Source organism: Molothrus ater, chromosome 4, assembly GCF_012460135.2.
Source record: "Molothrus ater isolate BHLD 08-10-18 breed brown headed cowbird chromosome 4, BPBGC_Mater_1.1, whole genome shotgun sequence".
In the NCBI taxonomy this organism is placed as follows: domain Eukaryota; kingdom Metazoa; phylum Chordata; class Aves; order Passeriformes; family Icteridae; genus Molothrus; species Molothrus ater.
This window is the reverse complement of record NC_050481.2, coordinates 64,262,334-64,287,108: the sequence shown is the minus strand read 5'-3', so window position 1 is coordinate 64,287,108 and position 24,775 is coordinate 64,262,334. Positions and strand designations below refer to the sequence as shown.

Below are 24,775 nucleotides of genomic sequence, written 5' to 3'. Positions count from 1 at the left end.
AACAAGGAGATGAATCTCTGGGTTTCAGAAGGGTCTTGGCTTGTTTTGTCTAGAAAAGGAAGCTAAAATGCCAAAAGAGGATAATCATCCCACATGGAAAAGGTTGCTGTAGAGCTGGAGATGGTCAGACATTGTCCCTCAGCTCCTGACAGGAGAACAGATAATATCCAGCAAAAGTGGCTCAAGTTAGACAAGTAACTAAAAGGAGACAGACACCAGACAATAAAAACAGAGATGAAAGTACTGAAGAAAGCTTCAGACTCCCCATCTAGAAAGGTTCATAATGACAGGTCAGACTAACTTTGCCTAGAATAATATGGAAACACACTGTGCTTGATGAAGGAAATCTTCATAAACTCTGGCCTCATCTCAACCAGAAATGCTGTTTCAGAGGCTGAAGATGGGCAAAGAGATGAACAAAAATAAAAAATAAAGCTACTTGGAGAAATCACTGCCCAGAAGAGCAAGCCTTTCTAGGAAATATGACATCCCATCATTTTTTTCTTTGCTTACTTCCCATCTCCTATATTGCAGTTATGTGTATTTGTCAGCCACTCACCCTGTCTTTCTATCCTCCCCCCTTTCCCCAGCCCTGGCCATGCTTTCCCCCAGGGCTGCTACATATTTAATAGGTATTTTTAGTACATGCATCACTATGGCATCTCCTCCCACCAAACGAAGCTGAAGTCAGTACCTGGTCATGCTGTGATGTGAACCTGTAGTTCCCAAGAGTGGGGGAATGAGCTGCTGAGCTGCACATTCCAAATGACACAATTTACTAAAACTTCAGGGCTAGACTGATTTATGGATGCTTCCTGAAGCCTGCAGGTATGGCAGGGACCTTGTGCTGATAGCAAAGGCCAGCTGATCTTTCAAGGTGCTCACACTTGAAACAGGTGGATGAAATCCATCCTCACCCCAGCAGAATAGCTGTAAGCACTGAGCCTGTTTCAAAGTGGCATCCAGTAGCCAAGGGCTGAACCAGCTGAAAAGGTCAATAGCATATCAGCCAGAACAGCTGGATTTAATAGAAAATGAGTCAAGATGATACATAGCTGGCATTGCAGAAATAACAGATGTCATCTGGGTCGATTGTACCAGCGTGTTGATGTGCTAAAACAACTGAAAAGAGACTCACATGACCACAGCAAATCACCCTCTTCCCAGCCACTGAAACTGAGATGACCCACAGATGTTGCACACAGATTTTCTGGAGACCAGGTTTCTGCACATGGCATACAAGGCAGATCCCATGGCAAAGCATGGTCTTGAGAAGGGCTCTTTGCAAGGAGGGATACAGAGATGGAGCAGATTGCAAGGTAACAGATATCACCCGCAATATTAACTTACATTAGGACTCAAGTTTTCAGCCCCAGGCAATACTGCTGCCATCCTAGATCAGGCATACCCAAACGCCACATTTTCCATTTCACCTTCTCTGCTAGAGTTGAAGAGATGGTGATGTTTGCAGATTTAAAAATAATAATAGTCATAAAAAGCAGCTGCTTAGCTCAGAGCATCTTTTATTGTCCAAATTACACTCATGGGGGCTCATGGGGGCAAGGTGAGGAAAGCAGGTTGCAGGGAGTGAGGCTGAGAAGCCAGTAAGCCTTTCTGGGGGCCCTGCGATGCTGCACCTCGCTCCCAGAGCTGTAAAAAAAGGATTAAGTTAACAAATTTAGAAAGAAAAAGAAGGCTAAAATAGGAGTCTAAAATAAGAATCAGAATCCCTCTGGTAAATTGCTGAGTTCGCTCCCTGCTGTAGAGAGCCAGTGGTGTCGGGGGGAGTGAGCTATTTTCTGGAGATGTACTGGAAATAGCACGGGGTAGTCAGGGAACAGCAGAGGGTGAGCAGCAGCAAGGCAACTTGTGGACACTCAAAAGTTTTCCCACCAGGTAGGGGCACCCCAGAGTACAGTGGGAGGATACAGCAGGGACAAGGTGGAGTGGGATGGGATGGGATGGGATGGGATGGGATGGGATGGGATGGGATGGGATGGGATGGGATGGGATGGGATGGGGAAGGCTGTTCACTCAGTGCTGCTGATTCAAGGCTCCAATCCTCAGCAACCACAAGGCACTGAGCCTTGGTGTGCCACACGTGGAGTGAGTGCACGGCTGAGTGCAGGGCATGCTGACCCAAAAGCATGGGGCTTCTTGCAGCCCGTGTGACTTATGGCACTATCCCAGCACCACATCCCAGCTGCTCTGGCCCCCCAGCATGCAGGCAGTGATGAGCAGAGAGTTGTCTGACAAAGCAATTACTGCCAGGCCCAACATGCCACTGCCAGTGCAGAAATTGAATTTTAAAGCAGTCAGCAGCACTCCCCAGGGAGCACCAGCAGGTGGATGGGGGACAGCAAGGAAGGAGGTTTTTCTTACCAAGCTTCAGTCCTCGCTTGGACATGCTGAAATTAGACACTAAGCCTTGAACTCAAATCCTCTGATCTTCCCTTTTGTGTTCAGCACAGCTCTTGATTTTCCCTTATAAAACCTGTTTGTTGTAGCCACTCAAGATACCTTATTGGTATCTAAATAATTTGTCCTGAATTTTGAGATGATTCTGCCTCTTGCAGAGGGCATGATGGGAAGGTGATGGACAACAGGAAAATCAGAAAAAGCCATGGAGGAGACTGGGGCTAAGAAATTAGGTTAAGTAAAACCAACCGTGTGGTGCAAAGGGATCACAGAAGAAAAAAGCCTCAAAGCTAATTCCTTGGTCATTGTTAAACCCAGGAAATCATCACCAAACCCTAGGGGTTTGTACTGCTACTTTTTTTCCTCGCAGGAGCAGCAGACTGGCACGTAGAGCACTACCTTGTAAATGAGTAACCACTCTTATGGAGGTGTTTACAATAGAGGCACATGAAGAAGTGGTGGTTGTTAGAAGGGCTTTGATGAAATCACATGAAGCTGATGAGTTCAAGCCTTGTGCCTGTCTGGATGAGAACACCAGGAGGGAGGATATCCATGGGAAAGCCCCTCTGCATCTCAAAGAAGGAGGGAGTAAAGGGGAGGGAGGGAAGGAAGCCTGGAGGCACAGAGTTTCTGTACTGCACCCGTTCCTGTGGGTGGGAGGTTATGTGTGATGCTTGTCCCATTGATGCATTGTAAAGATCCTTAGGGCAGACCTTTTCTGGACCTTCAGTGCTTCCCACTGAGCATTCCCAAGCCCTGGTCCCTGGTTGTTTCCATATGGTCAAGTATGGGAAACGAAATCCCTGACTGTCTCACCTGCTCTCAGGTGTTTCCAAGGAGCAGCAGGGGCTGTAAGGAGCTGAGCCCATACCAGGTCCCAGAGCCACATTAGGACTGGGCAGGTTTATCTGCAATTCCAGGGGCCTGTCCCTGAGAGCACCCTCCCTGAGAGCACTCTCCCAGAGAAGCTGCAGGCTTTGGGCCTCAGAAGTGAGATGGAGCCAGGGCTGCCATGGGGCAGTGTCACACAGTGCTCCACTGCACAGGCACTGTCCTGTCTTCTCCCTGAGACCCGAGGCACAGCCTGCAGCCTCAGCTAACCTGATTTATTTAACCCTGAGGCACTGGCCACTTGTTCGGGATACAGAGTAGATGAGGTCGACTGATGAGGTGATTGAAGATGGTTTATTGCAAAATCAGCCCCATGGAAGGGTGAGACCGTAAGGTTGTTCCATCCACTGAAGCAGGGAGGACAGGAGTGGCTCCCCCATGTCCCTTTGCTTTCCTACAGGACCCCTCACTGTGCACATGAGCTCTTGTTCACTCACTTGCAGGGGCGGGGGAAGAGGCGCCTCAGGCGAGGTCCCCGTCCCTGGGGTGGCGGTGACAGTGACAGCAACAGTGACAGTGACAGCGACAGCGACAGTGACAGTGACAGTGACAGTGCCGTGTAGTACTCGGGAGGGCCACTGGAGGTCTGCGTGCATTCGCTGTCTCCTGTTCCCCGCAGAGCGCGGGATGAGCCCCGCTCGCTGTCCCTCAGCCCGGCCCGCACAGTGCGCGCAGCCCCCGGGCCAGCCCCGTCCCCCGGGGCGGCTCCGCTCCATCCAAGCGTCCCAGGGCAGCCTTGGGCTCCCTCTGGCTCCACGGTGGGGCAAAAATCCAAGAGCAGAACTCGAACGTGGGGAGATTAGCTCGTCTGGCTGCTCTCCACGCAGGAGGCACTTTGGGCAGCTGAAGCTGCACCGGCTCTCTGTTTCCCAAGGAACTTCTTGCACCTTTCCCGAGTTCGGAGTGAATTCATCCTCGGGCCAGACCAGCACGAAGCTCTCTACCTTCAGGACAAGAAAACCTCCTTTCTTTCCCTGGCTGGTGCCATTGACTGGGTGATTTTGGTATTCTCACAGCAATGCTCCTTTTTTTCCAGGGTCACAGGCTGCTATTTTCTGAAGACAGCTGCTGTCATCCAGCCCCTGCAGCTCCAGCCCTGCACCTCTTGCCTGTATCCATCATTGCTTCCCTGGCCCCTGCTGCATCTGATTTTGTTTTTAGTCAAGTTCAAATTCATTTGTGAGCTTCAGGATAATGGCATGAGTGTGTGTTTGCACAGTGGTTTCATTCTAGGAAGGTGCTCACCACTTTCCCAGCTGGACAAACAGACAGGCAGAGCAGCTGTCTGACACAGAGGGAGCAGCTCAGCGCCCACACTGAGGATGCAGGATCACAGGTGACTCAGGGCTGGCTCACTTGGGCTGTGTTTGAGCCCAGTTTTATTCACCCACAATGGCAGGATGGCATCTTCCCTGCCCTGGCCTCTGCAGGGTGCCAGGCTGTGCTCATGGCTCTGGGCTGTGGTGACATGGGAAGGCACTGTATTTTTTGAATTTGCCCAGTGCATTCAACATAACAACCTCACCACTATGAAAATGCCACCAGATCTTTCAAACTTCACAAGCTTTTAGGACTTCAGTTTTAAAGGAAATAGGGCACACAAGGATCAAAACATCCCCACTGCAGCAAAATCAGAGCAGAACACACAGAAAACCAAACTGGACTTCTCAGGAGAGCCTAGGCTGAAGCTGCTCTAGCTTCATCTACACAAGGAAAATGGGGACTCCTGGCTCTCTGGGCAGGTCTGCATCTAACACTGGAAACCAGCGTGTGAAACAGATTTATGGCTGTGTCCTCCTCCAGCAGGTCTATTCTCCTGCCCCAACAGTGAATTTGGGGTGGAACCTTCCTTGAGCAGATGTCCAGAATGCCCTTTGCAGGGGCACATGTGATCCCTGCTGCCTGGCCTGTGGCCAGCTCAGAGTTTGCCCAGGGCTTCCCCAAAACCTCTTTGTGGACCCTAACTGATGATGCCCAACACCTGTCCCCATGCTCAAACTGTCCCTGAGGAGGATGCTGGACTCCTGGATCTCTGTAGAGAAGAGCACCAAGCTCCAGGCAGCTGTGGGAAGTGTGATTTTAAGAACTTGAGTTCCCCAGACAGAGAAGGGAGGATCAGTCAGATGCCTCTCTCTGTGATAGGTGTTGCTTCTCCAGGTCCCTGTGTCATGTGGGGTGAGTGTCCCCCTGGCCCACGTACAGAGGGAAGGGGATGTGTGGTCCTTGTCTTGCAGCAGTGTGGCTTGGGGGCATCACTGAGCAGGAAAACTGGAAATACCTGAAAATTTGCCTCAGTTCCTTGCTGAAAGGCATTATGAAAGGAAGGGAAAATGCCAGCCTGGATCAAGTGCTGGAGAAACCAGTGTAAAGTCAGCTCTGACATGAGCCCAACTCATATAGGGGATGATCTATATTGCCTCCCCTGAGGCTACACACACACTGCTGGGGCATTTGCTGGACCTTGCAAGCATTACAGGGCAGCCTTGCAGGCCAAGCTGAAAATGTGACTTTCCTTTGCTCAGCAGCAGAACTGACTCTCAAATGTTGCCAGAAAAACTTCAAGTAACCTTGCCACATCTTTTCCTGCCTTATCATTGCAGAGCTCATCTTGAACCAGGGCATTTAGTAGTAGTATTTTGAGGTTTTTCTGCCTGTGGTTAGTTTCAAATCTAATTTTCCTGTCCTTGCTACAGAATATCCTCATGCCTTCTCTGCTCCAATTTTCTTCCTGTTTTCCTTTTAGCCTCCCCTTGGTCCTTTTCAAACTCCTTCCCCCCTGCCTGCTGTCAGGCTGCTGCAGTGTCTGCCATGTGGAGAGTAAATAGGATGCTCCTCATCCAAGTCCAATCATAAAGCTACAGCTGTGCTTTGGTGATCATTAGTTAAAACAATCATTGTTTAAAACACCAGCAAAATAGCTGTTGGTCAAAAGTACAGTCAATAACCTCATGTTCTCCCCTTCTTCCTTAGCAAAGATGGATACACATTGACAGAGTAGCTCATGATACAGCAGATTTTGTAATAATGCTACCCTGCTGACCCAAGCAGGTAGCCAAAATTCAGGTGGCTGGAGGTTATTTACAGCAAAAGAAGGAACTGACTGTGGAGGAAAGGTGATTTTCCAAAGTGGTGCTGCTAATTTACAGAGAAGGTGCAAAGTCCTGCACTGAAAACCCCAAGAAAAGAGCATTTCCTGGCTCACACCACCTGTGCTGTTCCCACGTGCATAAGGGCTCTCATGCTCTCAGCTTTTCTCAGGACACACATTGTCCTGTCCCTTCCTTCGTGGCTTCATGCTCCCAACACAGCCCCTGGACAGCCTCCCCCATTCATCACAGAGCTTGGTCTGCTTGCACAGCTCTGTCTCCTACAGCTAATTGAAGTGAAAGTTTCTGGTAATGTTTGGGGGAAAACCCAACCTTCATTTTAAAAAAAAAAATCTAAGCTTGCAGCAAAATATAATAAGGAAGAAAGATAGGTTGTCTCCCTGGGACTTCATATCCAGTGCCAGAAAATACTACTCCTTACATTAAAATGCTTAAAATCTCTACAGAATCATGGAATGGTTTGGATTGGAAAGGACTCTAAAGACCATCCAGTTCCAATCCCCTGCCATGGGCAAGGACACCTTCCACTAGACCAGGTTGCTCAGAGCCCCATTCTCTCTGAGCTTGAACACTTCTTTGTTGGAAAGTATTCTTGATGGCTGCACTGAGATGCTTTAGATAAATCTCCAAGTAATTGCTACATGGCTCAGATTTTAATGTTGCTTTGATCTAGAAGGGGTTTTCTTCACCATAGATGTTATTGTACATTTAATGTACATGCAAGTTCCAAAATCCCCATTCGACAGAGGATAAAGCCAGCCGTGGGCGTGCACACTGTTTGGGAAACATTCGTATTTAATTCACAACCCACAAAATTCTTTCAGCCCAAAAAATTTGTAGGAAGAGATTAATCTTCAGGGATCCCCCAGGGAGACTTACACAGCTAAGCTAGTCACCCTTAACTCTCTTTTATATATAAACTCAACTGCTTTTAGCACATGATTCATTCGATCTATTTGAGATCCACATTGGGTTGTGGGGCTCCATGACTCCAAAGGAGCCTGTTTTCCTACTTTGCTGTGCCCAAAGCAAAAGTCAGCCAGCTCCAACACCAGCAGAGATCTGTGTGTGTCAGCAGATCCCACCTCTGGCCCTGGTTACCAATTCATGGATTTTTACCAATTGGAAATAATTCAGCATGTCAGATTTATACTTATTCACAGCACCCAGACATGCAGGGAAGGAGGGAGCCTTCATCACTGCTGGGATGGGTCACAGTGAATGGCAGGACTGGGGAAACCAGGATGTGTGTGTGGTTACTGCCAGACACTCACACAGCAAAGGAGCTGCTGCCAGTGTTGGCTCCTGAGCAGGAGATTTGTGAATCCTCAGCCCTGGGGGTCTGTGCAGCAGGAAAGGGGCCAGCAAAACGCTCTCAGCAGGAAACCAGCGTCCCTAAGAGAAGGTGCTGCAGAGCTGCTGCAGTCAGAGGGAGTGCAAAGAGAAACCTTGGGATGCTAATTAATCCCCCTTTGGGAAGATATTTATTAGGCAAATGCCTCACATTCATATGCACATCTGCAGTCAACAAAGAGGCTTTTACTTTTCCCCCAGCCCAGCAAAGCAGAAGGGTGGGAGTTTGCTGTGACCAAACAGCCAGAGGTGCTGGGGTGCTCAGCCTGCTCTGGGCATCTTCGGTCAAGCATAGAAAAAACAGCTGAAATTACCAAGGTCCAGGTTAAAGGAGTACCTGGAGGCAGTTAAGAAGATCTTTAAACCTGAATATCTTCTCCCCTGCTCACTGATAGAGACATTGCAAAGGACAGGGTGGGAGCCATCCCTGATAGACAGCCTCATCCTGCTGGGATGAGCTGTTCCAGAATCACTGCATTAATATAACCTGGGGCAGCTTTTGCTGTCAACCAGTTAATTGCTGAGGTTGATAGATACAGCCCCTAATGAGCAAAGGATTGTGGCTGCTTGCAGCTTTTGCAGAAGAGGCAGCAGGGCCTCTCCTTTTCCAGCAGACACTGAGCAGTGGGTCACAGAGGTTTGCCTTGGTGTTCCCCACTCCTTAGGTATAGGTGCTTTGGGAGAGCAAAAATTCTTCCTGAATTGTTTCCCTGATCTGCAATCACACTGATCTCACTGCTTCAGGAGTTACAGTAAAATCTGGCTGGAAGATGTTTCAAGTCATGCAAAGACCAGGGTTGCACAGAAAACACAAAATTTCAGACAAAGAGCAGGGCACGATCTTGTCAGCAGGGGAATTGGTAATTCTGTTCTACATTTTCTGGGTGTTTCCTAGGGCTCATGGGAGGGAGTGACTCCCCTTGACCCAAGATGAGAGATGCTGATTTGGGAAGGATAAATAATGGCATTTCCAAGGCTTACTGGTTTGATGTGCTAATCCAAAGCAAAGTAAGCCTAAAGCAGACCTGCTGAAGGCAAAGCATGTTTCTTACTGAAATACTCAAACCTCCTCAGCCCCCAGAGTCACACAGCCTGCCCTCATTATCCCAGGTTTTTTCCCCAATGTACCAATGGATCAAACATCTGTACAATCTCCTGTTTTACACTGAGCAGTGAGAGCTGCTGAGAGCACTGGCACGACACTCAAACTTTAAACTGTCCATCTTAATTAAATTAGTTCTATCCGTGAGGTTCAGCAGTCGGTCATGGCATGTGGGAGATTTACCCTCAGGTCCTGAAGGAGCAGAAGTAAACTCAAGAGTAAAATCCTCAGTGACTTGGGATGACAACTGTGTCTTAAAGACTAAAAGCTCCTGGCAGAGCAGTTGCCTTGCCAGCAAGCTGCTGTTAACAATATCCTTTTCATTCCAGGGACCCAAATCTGCCGTCTGTGAACCTGACTGGCTTTTGCAATGGATTTCAGAGAGGCCCTTAATTTTCACTGACATTTGCTTCAGTCAGTCACAGCTTTCAGCTCCTCCTTCCCTCCTCCCCATTGTGCAGCATCCCCAGAACCTCCCCTTCACCCCTATTTACAGAGAAAGCTGAATCCTGGCTTTGCAATAATAAAGGCAAAGTTTGGCATTCATACAGTGAGGAAAGGCTCAGGAAATTTGGTCCAGTGCTTTGCGCCTTCTTTGAGTCATTGCATGATGGTGCACAAATCACTGCGTCCCTCTGTGCCTCAGTTCCCTTGCTGTGGCCAAGGATGAAACCCCCTTATCTCGGGGGAACACGAGATATTTATTACTGCTCATAAGATGCTCAAATGTGGCAGCATAAATAGTAAACAAGTATTTAGTACTTTTCTTAAGATTACTAAAGATTACTGCAAACCTGAGTGTTTGTAGATTACTCATCTGCAAACACTCAGGTCCACAGCCCAGAACTGGGAGCTCCCTTGGCTGTTACATAACTGCAGTAGGTTGTTTTTATTTTTTTTTTCTTAAGGAATGAGTTGTTATTATTACTGTAGTAATTTCATAAATAAAGAATACATCTGACTAGAAAGGATGAAACAAAAATAAATGCCTGCTTAACCCAGGCATATGGGAACTAAGCATTATCTTAATTATATTTCTGAAACAGCAACCTCCTATCTTTGGCCCAAAGCTTTCAGAATTCAAAGGCAAACACTGCCCTAATTTTTCAGCTTTTTTCCCCCATCCACAGACTCTTTGTGTAGGTGAATTTGGAGCTGCCAGGTATCTCCCAAGTGCAGGAGTCCAACTGCTCCTTCCTTGCTGAGAGGAGATGTGAGGGGGGATGCAGGGGTGCCATGTGCCTTGTCTCTCCTCATTGGGGTGATCTCCCTCCCAGGGGAGGCTCCACTTTAGAGCAGGAGATGCTCTTTTGGCCAACTCATCCACTATTGTACCTGTGCCACGATGCCTTTTATAATCCCGTGTTTTGATCTCCAGTGCAGAGGCTTTGGGACCTGGGGGTCTCTCTGGCTGCAGTTGCAGGTGATGCTGGTTAGAAAGGGGAGCTCTGCAGTGCCCAAGCAGCCTGGCAGCTCTGCAGTGCCTCGCCACGAGCAGGTCCCACAGCCACCCGAGGAGCGGCTTCTCACCAGGGATGCCCAGTGCAGTGCAAGCCTGTGGGGTGCTGGCACTGCTCCTCTGGGTGGGAAAGCTTCCAAGTCCTTATCTAAACCTTCCTCCCTCCCTCCTCTCATACTCCTGAACTATTTTTAATAGAAAAGTGAAGCAGTGAAACCACTATGAAATCATCACAGTGAAATAAATCTTTAGCTTGAAGCCAAGATCCAGTCACTGCATCTTCCTGAGGACCAAAGCCTGTGAGCTCCAGGAAGGCAAATCCCGCAGAGTTCCAGTGACACAGCCGCACTCCCTGACGGCAGAGTGCACCTCTCAGGACATGCAGGGACAAAACTTGCAGGGAGGGTGCCCGGGTGCATCTCACAGGGACATGTGCACCTGGCAAGGGGACACAGGGATGTTAACTGCACGGGGGGTGCACAGGAGCACCTTACCGGAGCAAGAGGCACAGATGAAACTTTGGTAGGGGTGTACGGGTGCACCATGAAGGTGAAGGCACGGCTGAGGCTCGCAGGAGTTGCAAGTCCCGGGGGGATGCACAGGTGAAGTTTGAGGAGAGGCACAGCTGCTACGGCTGGGGGCTGTCACCGGGCAGGGGGAGGCGCAGACGGAGCTCTCGGGGGATGCACCTCACGGGACCGGGGGGGTCCGGGGCCTCCCGCCTCCCCGCCCAGCATCCCCCGCCCACCCCGTCCCTGCACCGGCCGCACACGGCGCATGCCTCGGGCAGATGCCGGCCGGTTCCAACCGGGAGAGGCCGAAGCTTTTCGGGTCCTGCGAAGAGGAGGAGCCCGTCCTCCTCCCTGCGCATCCCCCTCCCCCTCCATCTCTTCTCACCGCCCCGCGGAGGGGCGCGGAGGCGGCTGGGCTGGCAGCGCTCTCCGCACCGCGCAGTGGCGTGGGCACGGCAGGAAAAGTTACTGACCGGGGGGCGCTGAGGGATGGAGACGGGGATTTACTTGGGTTTGGGACGAGCCAGGGGCCGCGCGGCTGCACCCCCCGGGCCGTTCCGCCCCCGCAGAGCGTTCCGGGCGGGATGCCGGAGCGGGGGCGCGCTCCGCGCCGGGGCCGCGCTCCGCGCCGGGGCCGCGCACAGACGCGCCGCCGCGGGGAAGGGCTCACGGCGGAGCAGCCGCGCCGCAGCCCGCGGGGACGCGGTGCGGAGCCCCGCCGGGACGCGGTGCGGAGCCCTGCCGGCCGACCCTCCCTCCCCGCGGCTCCGCGCTCCCGCAGCGCCCTGCGCAGCTCCGCGCACCCGCAGGGACTACTCCAGAAATCTGCTGAGTGCACAGTGCGTTCGCAGCAGACAAACAGACACATAAAAAATAAATTAATAACCCTCTTCTCGTGCACCGATGCATGCGGGCAGGGATGCACGGCCCCCGTCTCACCGCGCAACCCCGCGCCGTAGTAATTTGCAAGGGGCGGTGCAGGGATGGGGGGGGGGGGCAAGGGGGAGGTGTCCCGCCCCCCCGATCACATGGCGACCCCGCGCAGCCAATGCGGGGGGCTCTAGGACCCCGGGGACCCGCGGCCCCCCCGCCCTATAAATGCCTCTCCAAAATGCAGCGGGGCTCCTTCCTCTCGTCCCGCCCGGCCGCGCTGCTCTGCGCCCCGCTGCCCGCGGGTCTCCGTGCCGGCTCCGCGCCCCGCTCCTTCCCCCTCCCCTTTTTCCTTTTTTTTTTTTTTTAATCTTATTTTTTTGTTAATTTTCTGACACCTCCCCTCCCGTTTTTCTCCTCGCCCCCTCCCCGCGGCCGGTTTGCATGCATTGTCTGTCTCCCAAGATGGTTTGTGAGACCAAGATTGTGGCGGAAGATCATGAATCAATCCCGGGATCCAAAAAAGACACGATCATTGTTTCCTCCTCCCAGATGTGGCCCTCTTTGGCGGGCTCCCCTCCCTCACCCCCACCTCCCCTCACCCCACCAAAAGAAGACCCCAGGCGCGACAATGTCTATATCCGCGAATTCCACCCCTCTGAACAGGAGGTGGTGCGCCGCATCTTTTACGAGGGGATCATGGAGCGAATCCCCAACACAGCGTTCAGGGGGCTGAAGCAGCAGCCCCTCACTCAGCTGCTCTACGGGCTGCTGGCGGGTGAGTATCCGCTCCCTTTTGGGGAGGGGGGCGCCGGGTTTATTCGCCGCTGTGGGTCTTCACAAAATGGTCGGAGAGGCGGGAGGCGGCGGGACCCGCGGGCGCGGTGCGGCCAGGGAGCGCCGCAGCATCGTGCGGGGCGGCCGCGGAGCCGCAGCGCTGCGGCGGGGCCAGGCGGGCTGGGAGGGGAAGCCTGGCGCCGCCGGGGATGCGCGACCCTCGCGGGTGGAAGGGCGGGCAGCCGTGAAGGGGAGGTCGCGGCGGGGGTGAGGGCAGATCAGTCATTGTGGTTATTGCAGGGCTCGGGGGTGCGCGGAGGGGAGCGGAGCGCACCGCGCTCCGGCCGCCCCCGCGCAGCCCGGCGAGGGGGGCACGGCGTGCCGGCGTTGCCTGGAGACAGCCGGGCCCGCCGGTGAGCGGCCCCCATTCCCCCCCGGCGTGGGGAGGGGGTACCCCTGCAGCCGCACCGAGCCGCGGGGTCACCTCACCTCCCTGAGTTAAAAATAGCGCTTGCAAGGTGTCCCCTAGGCCGTGCCAATAATTAATAACGCGCGCCCCCCGCCCCGAGAGGGCTTTGGGGTGGTCTCCTGCCCCCGGCGGCTGCAGGCTGGTCGCACCCCGTGTCCCAGACACCGGGGCGGACGGGATCCCACGCTGAGGGGGACCCCCGGCAGGCGTCGGGGAGCTGGTGGATGCAGCCGGTGGCTCTGGGCCGTGCCGAGAGAGCCGCCGGCTCAGAGACACCCGCAGAAGCCCCCCAGGATGGGAAGGGGCAGGGTGGCTGCCCGGGGAGTCGGTGCTGATGGAAATAGCACTGCCGCAGTGGCGAACACATGGCTGCGGAGCGGTGCCCGCAGCGCGGCTCCTCCACCCGGCCGCGTTCCGGCCTCGCCGGGGACAGCAAAGGGGGCCGGGGGCGTGCGGGGCTCTCGGGGTCCCCACGGCCCCGCTCCGGAGGGGCTCGGTGGGCCCTGGCGCGGCGGCATCCTCCCCACCGGCTCCTTCAGGACCTCATAAACTTCTCCGGGTTGTCTCGTCGCGATACGCCGTCCCTTAACACGATAATCTCGAGAGCGTGAACTGTGTGTGTACTGCAAATGTAAATTTTGACTGTGCTTGTTTTATTGATTTATTTTTATAATGAGTTTGTATTCCGAAATCAACACTAAATTCTCTTTTCTGACAGGTGTCGTTTATTTCTCTTCCTTATCTCCATAGTAATGTGCTTTGTTGTGACCAAGTCCTTCCTGCTGACCTGCTGTTTGCCCATCTTTCTGATGGGCATGAGGTACTACTTCAGTAGAAAAGTTATCCTGCACTATCTCGATTGTGCGCTGCACACGGACATGTCCGATATTGAGCAATATTACATGAAACCGCCAGGTGAGTACGAATTCCCCGAGGGAGCCTTCCTCCCCCAGCCTGCTGGGGAACATGGCTGCTCCCTGCTGCTGGCGCCTTTTCCTCCTGTCAGCAGCACTGAGCAAGCTCAAAAGTCGCCAGAATGCAGCTCTTTAGCCACACCAGGCACAAAGCCATCTCTGGCTTTGGTTTGGGTTTGGTTTTTTTTTTGCTGATTTTGGTTTCTTTAATTTTTTTTTTTTCATTACTCCCCCTCCCCCAAGTGCCTAGTCATCCCAGGCAGGCTCTGTCCACCTCTGGAGCACTGTGCAGCATGCTGGGTCCCACGGCCACCCCGAGGGCTGGGCTGAGGTGCCTGGGGACACTGAGGCTGGAGGATGTTATTCTGGAGGATGCAGGTTATTCCCTGCAGCCTGGGCCCACCCCAGCCCTTACATCCTCAGCTCGGTGGATTTTTTGCTCCATGCATTTGGTATTAGCTCTGACTGTAGGAGGAGAGGGAGATGAAAGGCCTTTTAGCCCAAATGCTCAGAGGAGCCCATTTTAGCTATTGAGCCCATTTTCCCATGTCATTCAAGAACATTCCTTAATGCAGGTGTTTTGGAAGAGGCTTGGATCAGGTATGTAAAGGGCTGCTGCCACATAAGCTTGCCCTGATCTGGGTTCATCCCTTTGTTCCATATATGCATATAATTAAAAATACAGCATCCAATCATAATATTACCTTGTTAAGCTGTAAAAGATAACTTAGGTCATTAAAAAAAAAAAAAAGGGGTCTTTAGAACCTCTCAGGTGCTTTTTCCCTTTCTGTAGGCACAAATCCATATTTAGGACAAGAGCAGGGGGATGCCTGGGCAGTCAGTTGGGGTTTGAGGTTTGCTCTTGGTGGTCAGAGAGTGCTAGTGGTGAGCTGGAAAAGCAAGGCAAGGATGGTATCCCACCTGAGCTCCATCTTCTTGGGGTTCCTGCTCTCTTCTTGGGTACCTGCTGTGTTGTTTTTTCACATGACCATATTTTTGCTGTATCATTTGCTGTATCCTGTTCCCCAGGTGTGACAAACTTCTCCCTGGGCACTTCTAGAGAACTGCTAGGAAGTGTAATAGCCACAAGCCTTCCCTCACTTCTAATATGCAATGTTACATTTTGCTAAAATGTTGCTCCTCTTATGAAAATCGTTAACTAGCTTAATTTAGCTGTCTCTTCCCATCATAGTGCTTATCTTATACAGATATATCTATACATAGTGCATATCTTATGTGCCATCTTACACACAGAGTGTGTTTCATTTACAGAGCTTGTTTTTGTAAAAATTAAGTGATGTGTATTTAAAAACTCAATCTTCATTAAAGGTGATGTCACAGAAATAAAAGGGTTCATAGCAAAACATTTCTGCACCTCTGTAATGAGGCCTAGCAAAGTATTATGCTGGAGAAAAGAGCAGAAGATTCCAGTGGAATAAGAATGTGTGATATGGAGTTAATAGGTGAGCTGCTTAGCTTGTTAATGCTCAGGGCTCGTGTGGTCACAACTGAGAGGGATCACAGTGCCTGTGTTTATAACACTTGCAGACACAGAAAATAAAGGAAAGAGACTCAAAGTAATGCCCTCAATTTGTTTAGGGTCAGTAATGTAATTTAGTTCAGCTGTGTTGCCAACATGTCTTTGAAATGTTAGCATTGCTTTTATTTGGTACCTGAAAGAGCTAATTGCAATTTTAGAGCAAATGTGTGGGCTTTAATTTTTGACAGAATTTAATCATGTAATTAGGCTTCTGCCATGCCAAAAAAAGCAGATTTATGGGATTGTTGGTGCTTGTTAAAGGTTCTTGATGATAGTGGTGTTGGATAAAGGGACCAGGGAGGCTTTGGGGTCTGGAGAAGGGTGTCTGTGCATTGGAACCACCACTGTGTGCCCTAAATCTATGTGGTGCTATTTGGTGTCGCTGGCCACAAGGTATTAATCCAGTGGTTTGCTCCTGTTTCCTCCAAAAATGCAGTTGGTGGATTTTTTTCCTGTGGGACAGCAGTATAAACACAGTCATCCTAGAAAATGCCAGAGTTTTGTGCACGTTGAAGGCTGGCTGGCTGAACATCCAGAGGAAAGCAGCAATGTGTCCCGCTGGCATTGCCCGTCCCACCCAAAGGACACAACAATGGCAATAAAACAAATTCAAGCCCCAAGTTTGTCTTTTATTTGCCTAGTTTACAAATTAGCACCCAGGCAGAAATTATTGCAGTGGGAATGAGAAGGGCTCGTTGTATTGTGGCAGCTGAAATATTTGTGAGAGCTTTCTCAGTGAGGTGTTAAGAGAAGAGTAATGGGGTGTGGGGACAGGGTCCCAGAGAGGTTGGAGATGGCCAGAGCTTGGCCAGACAAGTTAAACCCAACTTGATATAACTGCAGCTTGGCCTGGGAGTATGACCAGGCAGCTTGCTGCTCCTTCTTTAGAGAATCCATGTTTTCCTCCTTCAATATCTTTTTTTTTCTCAGTACGGAAAAAAGAGAAAGGGACGTTTTTGTGGTGGGGTTATGAATTCCTCTTTCTCAGGGTGATGAATGCAAAGGTAGAACTGGGACATGGTTTTAAGGTCTTGGATAAAGATGTTGGTTGAGATTTTGCTGAGGTTTTTGCTCTTGGAATCCAAGATACCCAGGCACAAAAACCTGTTGTCTGCAGCCAGCTCTACGTGGTGCCTAGAGCTGGGGTACTGTTGTAGCGAGTATCTACAGCAAACAGCTTCTGGTGAGGCAAGCATCTACAGTGAGGGGATATTTTAACTATTAAAAAGGATGATTCTTGGTGGTATTGTGAAAGCATCTACAGAACATGTGGGTCAGTTTTATAACCAAGCCAAAAGCACCAGGTTTGCAGTGGGATACCGTGAGCACCCAGGTTAATGATTAGTGTTGAACAATTCCATGAGTTGCACCATATTAGGGCTTTTCTTCTGCAGTTTTTTGAACCTCTCACCTCCAAGTTAGTTATTGTTTGAATTTTCTTCTGCTGGATTTTGTATGAACTGAAAAATATGTGTTGACAGTGATTTTGCAGAAGTACACTAGCCAAAATTCAAATCTTTGTTTTCTATTGCCCTCCTACACTTATGCCAAGGGTCTGGCAGAACATTTGGGCCAGTGCTTAACTTGGAGCTTGTACACAGCAGTGTGACTTGAAATTGCTTTCAATGTGAAAGGAGTTGTTTGTGTTGTGCATGCTGGGGTCTTAAAACAGAAGGTTGAATGGTTCAAACACCTTCTTGAGCTCTTTGTAAACTCATATTTTTCATTTTAAAATAGCACTTATTGGAATTCACCTTTCTTTTTTTTTTCCTTCTTCAAAGGCTATGAAAAAAGACTAGTGGAATGATGAAAAAGAAAGGAATTGGATAATGGGCTTAATTGTCAACCAGAGTAACAAGCTCTAGTAAACAGAAAAAAACCCAACCAAAACCAACCAGAAAAAAGGAATTAATTTTAAATAGAGCCCTGCCTCTTGCATTTATCCACACAAAAAAAAGATGAGCACAGCTGGGAGCTTCTTTTATGGTCTGATGATTTTGATGACTAATCAATTTTACAGTGTCTCTTCAAGCTTCTGTCCCAGTTGGTTGTGTTGTATGTTTTTTTGCAGTGGTTGGTGTGTTAGAGAGATTCTTGTGAGGCTGAGGTCTCAGCTGGAGAGCTTATGGAAACCAAGACTCCTTGTGTCCCATGCAAAACTGCTGCTCCCCAAAGTGAAACTGGAACTGGAGCTTTGGCTGATGAATTTATGAATTTCCCTGTCTCTGTGGTTGTTCAAAGAGCTCCTGCTGGCTGTCCTGGCAGGGTTTGCTGAGGTGTGTGCATACCTGACCTGGTCCTGCAAAGACCTGGTGGTGGTGGTGGTGGCAGCTGGCCTGTGTCCGGGTTCTGGGAGCTGGTGACAGCTTGGTGGCTGCATCGCAGTGCCCAGTGCTGCAGGGGAGGGTGGACAGACAGACAGCACAGATGGGCACCCTGGGGAGCTGAGGCTGCAGCACCTGGGGGGTGTTGGGGGCCCTGGTGATGCAGCAGCTGAAGCTGCAGTGCTGCTGCAGGTGCTGGGTCCCAGCAGCCACCCACGCTGAGGGCTGTGGCAGCCTGCACAGCTCCAGCTCCCTCTCCGTGGGCAGCCAGGCACCTCTGGGTGCTTTGCTCTCCTGCCTCCATCCAGGGTGAGCAGAGCCTTCCTGTCCCGCTGCCCTTTGTCCCCTGTGTGTGACAGTGCACAGGAGGAGCCTGCAGGGACATCCTGACCCCCCTGGGGCACAGGGCCCTGAGGCAGAGGGACTGCAGGGGGGTGGCTCTTTAGGGTTTGGTTTCTGCTGCTCTTGGGTGGCACATTCCTCAGCTGAGCCCAAAGGGGCCATGTCCTGCCCTTCTTGGCAGAGGTTCTGGGATCATGCCCTTCTGCCAGAAGGACACCAGCTGAGGTGGGTCCAGAGCTGGGTTGTGAGCAGGTGAGGTCCTGTTTGCTGCCTCCACCTTTTGAGGTTTCCCTCACCTGCAGTGAGGTGTCTGTCTGGGTAACAAGTGAATATTTGTGTCTTGCATCAGGCCATTTGGCAGTGGGTTTTTTCCCTCTAGCACGAGGTTTGCAAGGTGAACAGCTGCTTGTGAGTCCTGTGGCTCCTGCTCCCTCTGCTCCATAAGTGCTGAGCCTTAAGGAGGCTCAGAGGTGAGCACCAGTGACTTTTGGGGTGCTGGGAAAATATAGGGTCTACCTTGGGAGGAGATCCTCAGCCCTGGAGCTGTGGGTGCTCTGCCATGCCTAAACCCTTCCAAAGACACAGGCAGAGGGGGTGGGAGGGGATTTCTCCCCACTGAGCCCCCGGGCAGAGAGGCAGCCACAGAGCCCAGTTCTTCCACATTCTGGATAATGCTCAAGCTGCTAGATAAGCAGGAGTAAAGCTGCCGAATGATAACATTGTTTGGGAAGAATAGAGCAGCTCTTGCTTTGCCATGAAACTGCTCAGTTACCTGAGCCAGAGAGGGCTCGGGGCTGCTGCTTCCCAGTGGAGGAATGTGTTTTTGGAGAGCCCTACCCCACTCCTGGTGCCCAAGGGGCAGCTGGAATCTGAAGCATCCCTATCTGCAACATTTCTTGCTGGTTCATGCAGTGCCCTGACCTCGTGTATCTGCCAAAGCCCTCAGCTGCCTGTCCTGTGTTGGGGTTTTCATGCTTGCCCTTCCCACAGTGGGGTAGGGTGGTGAGGAGTTCTCTGTGGGGCTGGGAAACCCACAGGAGAGGCTGTGTCCTTATCTCCTCCTGGGTGTTTCCCAGCTCTGCTTCCTATCACTGCTGGGAACTGAGGTTAGGTCTCCTCAGCAGAGGAAAGTCTGTCCTGTGAGCATATCACTGCTGGCATCTCTCTGCAATTCCATGAGAGTGCTTCCAGGGATGTGACCTCCATAGCAGAGAGATCCTAGAAGATTAGGATTACAGACTTTTAATACACTTTATGGTGGGAGAGTATTTTCAAAGTATTTGCAAAGCTGACCTCCTGCAAGTGGGACAGTCAGGGATTCTTCAGCTCAGCAATTTTTACTGTTGATTTTGGGTTTCTACAACCTAGCAGCATGAAACTGCGTGATTTGGCATCTCTCATCTCCAGTGCAGAGTTTTTTGGGAAGCAAGATAAAAACAACTCATGTTTCCAGGTGTTAGGGATGTGCTTTGTCCAGCATTTGTAATGGGCTGAAATATTTTGGTTTTATTTGAGTAATGTAAAATGTCTTTAGAGTGGGATTGCCTCCCAAACCCACCTCCTCTCACACTGGCACTCCATCACTCATGGCTGCCTCACTTTGCTGTGCTGGAGCCTTGGCTTTTCCATCTGGAGGCAGCCCTGTCCTGCAGGTGTGGGGCATGGGCACAGTGAGCAAGGCAAAGAGCTGCTGGCACCAGCCCTGCCCCCTGCACCTGAATTCCCAGAGCTGGCCAAGGGCTGTCCTGGCCCAGCAGCAAGCCCCATGCAGAACCCCAGTGCTGCAGCCCTGCTGATAACAGCTGGGGTAGATTGGGACCTGACACAGCTTGGGTCCCTTGCAGTGCTGAGCCACGTGGGCCGGCTCTGCTCAACCCACTGGAGGGCCTGCAAGGTCTTTCTACCTCACAAAATATTTCTTTTTTTTTTCCTCCCACTTCTGGGGGCTCAGGTAGTACAGAGTAGAAGTGCAATGCTCTTGGTGAAGGGCCCACACAGGAAAACTGGAGTTGCCTGATGAAGGGAGCAGTCTGTGGATTCAGGGCTGTGTCATCCACAGCCAGTGGAGTAAACATGTTTATGGGCAAGCAGCTGCAGCCTCCCCCCCTCCCTATTTATTTATCACAGGAGCAGGAACATTTGCAGCAAACCCATTACTCACTGTGCATACCCATGACATAAAAACAGCTCTCCCTTTAGATCCACAAGTTTGGCACAGTCCCATGTCAAAATTAGATGAAAATAGATTTTATAGTAAATTTTGCAGAGTAATGCATTCTGTCTAAAAGTAGCCAGTCCCTCATGGACATGACCATCACTCAGTGTTTGAGTTGTAGCCGTGACTGGGTGGATGTGATGCTGCTGAACCTGAGCTCAGCCTGCAGGTGTTGAAGATCCTCAGCACATGCCAGTGCTGGTCATTAATCTTCAGTACAAGAGGTAACCAGTTGTGTAAATTGAACATCAGTAGTTTTTTAGGCACAGTTAACTTCTCAAGACCAGCAAACACACCACATTAGGATTTAGGAATGTGATGGAGTCAAGGACATCAGGTGTTCTGGGTTTTTTTTCCTAGCTTTGAGTAATTTTTTTAATGTTTTCTCCAGTATTAAATGTTTTCTGGCATGGTTGTATGCAATTTTTCAGGACTGTCTTAGTGAATAAACCTAAACAGGTTCTGACTCCAGAATTTGTTCACAAGTTTAAATGCAAATTTATTACTCTTATAAAGGGGTTTTGGCAGCTCTTTTTTCCTCTTGCTTTCTTAGGAATGACCAAGATTTAAAACAATTGCCCAAAAGTGTTTCAGTTTAAGATTTCATAATAGCCTAAATTTAGGCTCTGTGTTGGATATCTGACTAGTGGCAGGAGTTTTACAGGTACAAAGCTTTGAGCCCCTCTTGACACTGAATTTTGGATGTAGGGACATGAACTGAAAAATCTTATTCTCACATTTTTGTATTTATTTATTATATTCAGCCTCCTAGGATTATCCTAGTGTGGTCATGTTGCTTCTCAATGTGCACCACCAGTGGTCTTAATACTTTAGAAATTGCCATGGGGGATTGCTCTCTACCTGAAGACCTCTAAATCTATTGAAAAAAAACTGGTTTTATGTAAAAGTCTAAATGCATGCCCTGATTATTCAAGAAGGCGAAGCATTCAAAATCTCCCTGAATTTCAGAGTAGATTTCTGAAATTCCTTCTGTAGGTTTAGATCTTGATTCAGGCAGGTTATATTTAATTTCTCAGGATGGGAATGACTGTTGGGGTGGCTGTGAGCCCCTCAGGGACTCTGGGAGCTCACAGAGTTGTTTGCTGGTGCATTGCAGAGTGCATGGCTTTCTTTTGGCAATGCACTGCTGGGGATCTGTTACAAATAATCACATACTTGGTGCTGCTCCCTTCCAGGCTACAGCAAAAAGAGACCTGGAGTGTTTTGCTGGTATCTGGTTCTGTGATGAGCTGAGGGATGTATGAGCCTTTGTTGTTACTTTCTGCATCAGCAAAACAGAGAGCTTCAAAGTGTATTTTTAGATTTTCTTTTTCTCTTTTCTTTTTTTTCCGTTCTGTAGAAAGCTGAGGCATCGTTTTGTTATCCTGACAGGTGGCTAATGAAAGGAGTCTTAAAGAATATCCAAAGATAGCAGCATGTCTTACCTACTTTCTATTGACAAATTTATTTCTTGTAACGAAATAATAGAGTTTAAGGGGGGGTTGAGGGGATTTTTTTGTTTTGTTTGGTTTTTTTTCCTTCTTTTTTTGTTTTTGTGTTTTGGCAAGGGGGGCACATGCAATCACCAAGAAGCCTCATGTCCTTTATTAAGGATGCATCAAAAATTAGTTCATAGTGGTCTGGTCAGAGCCAGGTACAAGCTGTGGTATCTGTTACAGATGGCTTTGAGCCATTCTTTTAAGTCATCTATTGACCCATTGGACCCCAGCAATCAATTAACAATTTATGACAGCACAGTACAGTATCATTCATTGTCTTCTATAACTGTTTGAAGAGTGTTTCTTTCAAAAGGAAAAAATTCTATTTCTTACAGGATAGTTCTAAAATGTACACCTGTACACCTGTAAAGCAGAGGCCCAGGGCTTAGTGCCAGGCTGGGCCTCTGCTTTAAAATGTGATTCTGGGAGTGAAAGGAGACATTTCAAAATTGGTAATGGGAAGCATGTATTACAGTTGTGTATTACACAATTTTTAAGTGGCTACATGAGATATTGTTATTTAAAGTGGGATTTGCAACAGTGTAAATGCTAATGGAATAATGCAAGGTATTAGTCCCACCACAGTGTGTCCTGCTTGAAATTGTAACTAGCAAGTCATATTTGTCACTTAAAATTCATGTGTTGTTTCTAGGGCTTATCCAAGTGGCAAAACTGAAAAACAGGTTTTGTGAGAAAATGATTTTTCATTTCAGGAACTGGAAAGTAAAAGGAAGGATAGTTTTGGTCCAAAGCAAGCTGATTTATTACTCCCTCTGTGTTTTTTCACTGTGATGAAGCAAGGATCTGTGTTTAGTGGGAGGGTGTAATGCTTTTTTCAGCCCAAAACAGAATGGTTGGTTGGCTGTTAGAGCTTTCCTTAAGAAGCACAGGTCAGACCCAAGTGCATACCTAGGAAATGCTGATCATGATAGAGCCATGGCATGGTAAAGTGTTTGTTACCCCTCAGGCAGGTCCTGCTTTGCATGGCACTGTTAAATCTATACTGAGTCAGTGCTGGCATTTCAGGCATCCCAGGCCCTGTTTGAATTACATATTGAGGTATTTTATACGGGTGCAGTAGTTGAAGAAGTGCTGTTGAGGGGTCCATCTCTGAAGTCCTGGCTGCTGGGGCATCCATCCCCTGTGATCCTTGGAGCACTGAGCTGTGTGCCTGTGTCCTGGCCATCAGTGCTGGGGGATGAGCTCTGTGCAGGACTTGTGGCAGCCTGGCTTTCCTCTGCCTTTCATTGTCCACCTTTGGTGATTCAGGACGAATGTGTGAATTGGTTTGCATTGACAAAAACTGCATTTTTAAGTAAGCTGCTTGCCTAGATTTACCCTCAATCACCAGTAATTGCTATACAAGCTGCTCCCACTCTCCCTTGCCAGTGTGCTTGAGTCCTGACTTGGAAGCCAGCATCAGCACTGCAAGTTTGTTTGCTTTTTACAGTTGCAACTCTTGGGCTCTGTGCTAGTGCTGCTAATTGAAATGGGGGTGCTGGACCAGCTGTCTGGTCATGTGCACCTTGCATTCAATGCTCACTTTAACAGGTATCAGATATCATTAGTGATTCCTTGAGTTATTTTTTCTTCCCATTTTTTACCCCTCTTCCATCCCCTAGCACAGTAGTTCTGTATCCCACATTTCCAGTCTTGGGTCTAACTGCAATACTTGCATTCCTTTGAGTTCTGTTCACCTCTCTTATCCATCCCTGTGTTGAATTCTCCAGTGATTTTTGGTCTGATCTACTTCTTGCTTTAGTCATCACTTCTGGCATTTCCCGTGGGTGGTGGTCCCCTACCCAGGATCCCTCTGTATCTCTGATTTTCCCCTTCCTTCCACCAAACTTTTCAATTTATGTGCCTTTATCTAATTTTATTATACATGTACTTTTTTCTCTTCTTAGTTTGTCCAGATGTGTGGTGAGTGCAAGTAAATACTTGCAAGTATCTTTTGGTAGAAGAGTGAGAATAACAAAGATGAGAAAATGAATAGAAGTCAGCAGCATGAGGATATTGTGTCTGCTAAGCTGCAAACAGTGCATAAACCCACATGTCACTGGTGGGGGGAGAACATTTTACCTAAAGGCAAATGAACTGCCAGCAAGATTTCTTACACCTTCTCAGAGCATCTGACCCACATCACTTCCAGATGTATCCATTGATCTTTTCCTCTATAACTTTTCTTACAAACCTAATCCTTCCCATTTTAACAATATATATAAAATCCTTATTGCATTCAGAGCGTGCAAGAAAAAAAATCCCAAATCCAACCACTTCATTTTCTGAGACCAGGGTTTTTTGTTCTTTTTTTGGAGGTGCCAAATCTGTTCATCCTCCCTGGATCTAGAGAACAGCATCAGAAACACTGTGTAACACTTCTGGTGGGAATCCAGGGAAGACCTAAATCTGTAGTCTTCCAATTTAAAATAATGTTAAATAGTAGAACTGAAAAGAGAAGCTTTTGAAAACAGCCTGGTTTGGAGCACCTGCCATTTCCAAGTGCTAATTCAGATGATGGTTAGTGAGAGGCAGAGCAATGAAAGCACAGCAGATACCTGGCTGCTGAGCAGCACTGAGCATCCTGATGAAGTCTTCCTTGGTGGAATTACATTGTTATTGTGGGATTTGTTAAAAAAGAGAGAAAGCAAGCAGTGAAAAAGTTACTGTACAATAGGGATGCTAATGAGAGGGTGTTTTTTTTTTAATCCAATCTGTTTAAAATGGGTATTTGTAAAACACCTTTTCAAGCTTTTGCTGCTTGTAAAGTCAATTAGATTCACTTAATGTCTCTGAAAATTTATGTCTGGTGGGGTTTCAGAAGCTGTCAGTGTTGAGAGGATAACATCAAGCTGTGCCTCTTGGACAGTGATTTTTGTCTGGGAATAAGCCATCGTCAGGTTTTACGGGGCTTTTTTTGAGCCATCAGTAGTCTGAGGAACATCAAAGCATCTGCAAGGATTCTCAAGAAGTGGGAATATTT

General features: G+C 49.2%; 1 protein-coding gene across 1 annotated transcript in view; it reads left to right on the top strand.

Moving 5' to 3' along the window:
* The first annotated feature begins 12,042 nt into the window (after positions 1–12,042).
* NAT8L (N-acetyltransferase 8 like) overlaps positions 12,043–24,775 on the top strand; it is a 32,825-nt gene continuing 20,092 nt past the window's right edge. The window contains exons 1-2 of the mRNA XM_036382027.2: positions 12,043–12,490; positions 13,709–13,873. Coding sequence (XP_036237920.1) covers positions 12,157–12,490; positions 13,709–13,873 — 499 coding nt within the window. The 5' untranslated portion in view covers positions 12,043–12,156. The remainder of the gene's footprint in view (positions 12,491–13,708; positions 13,874–24,775) is intronic.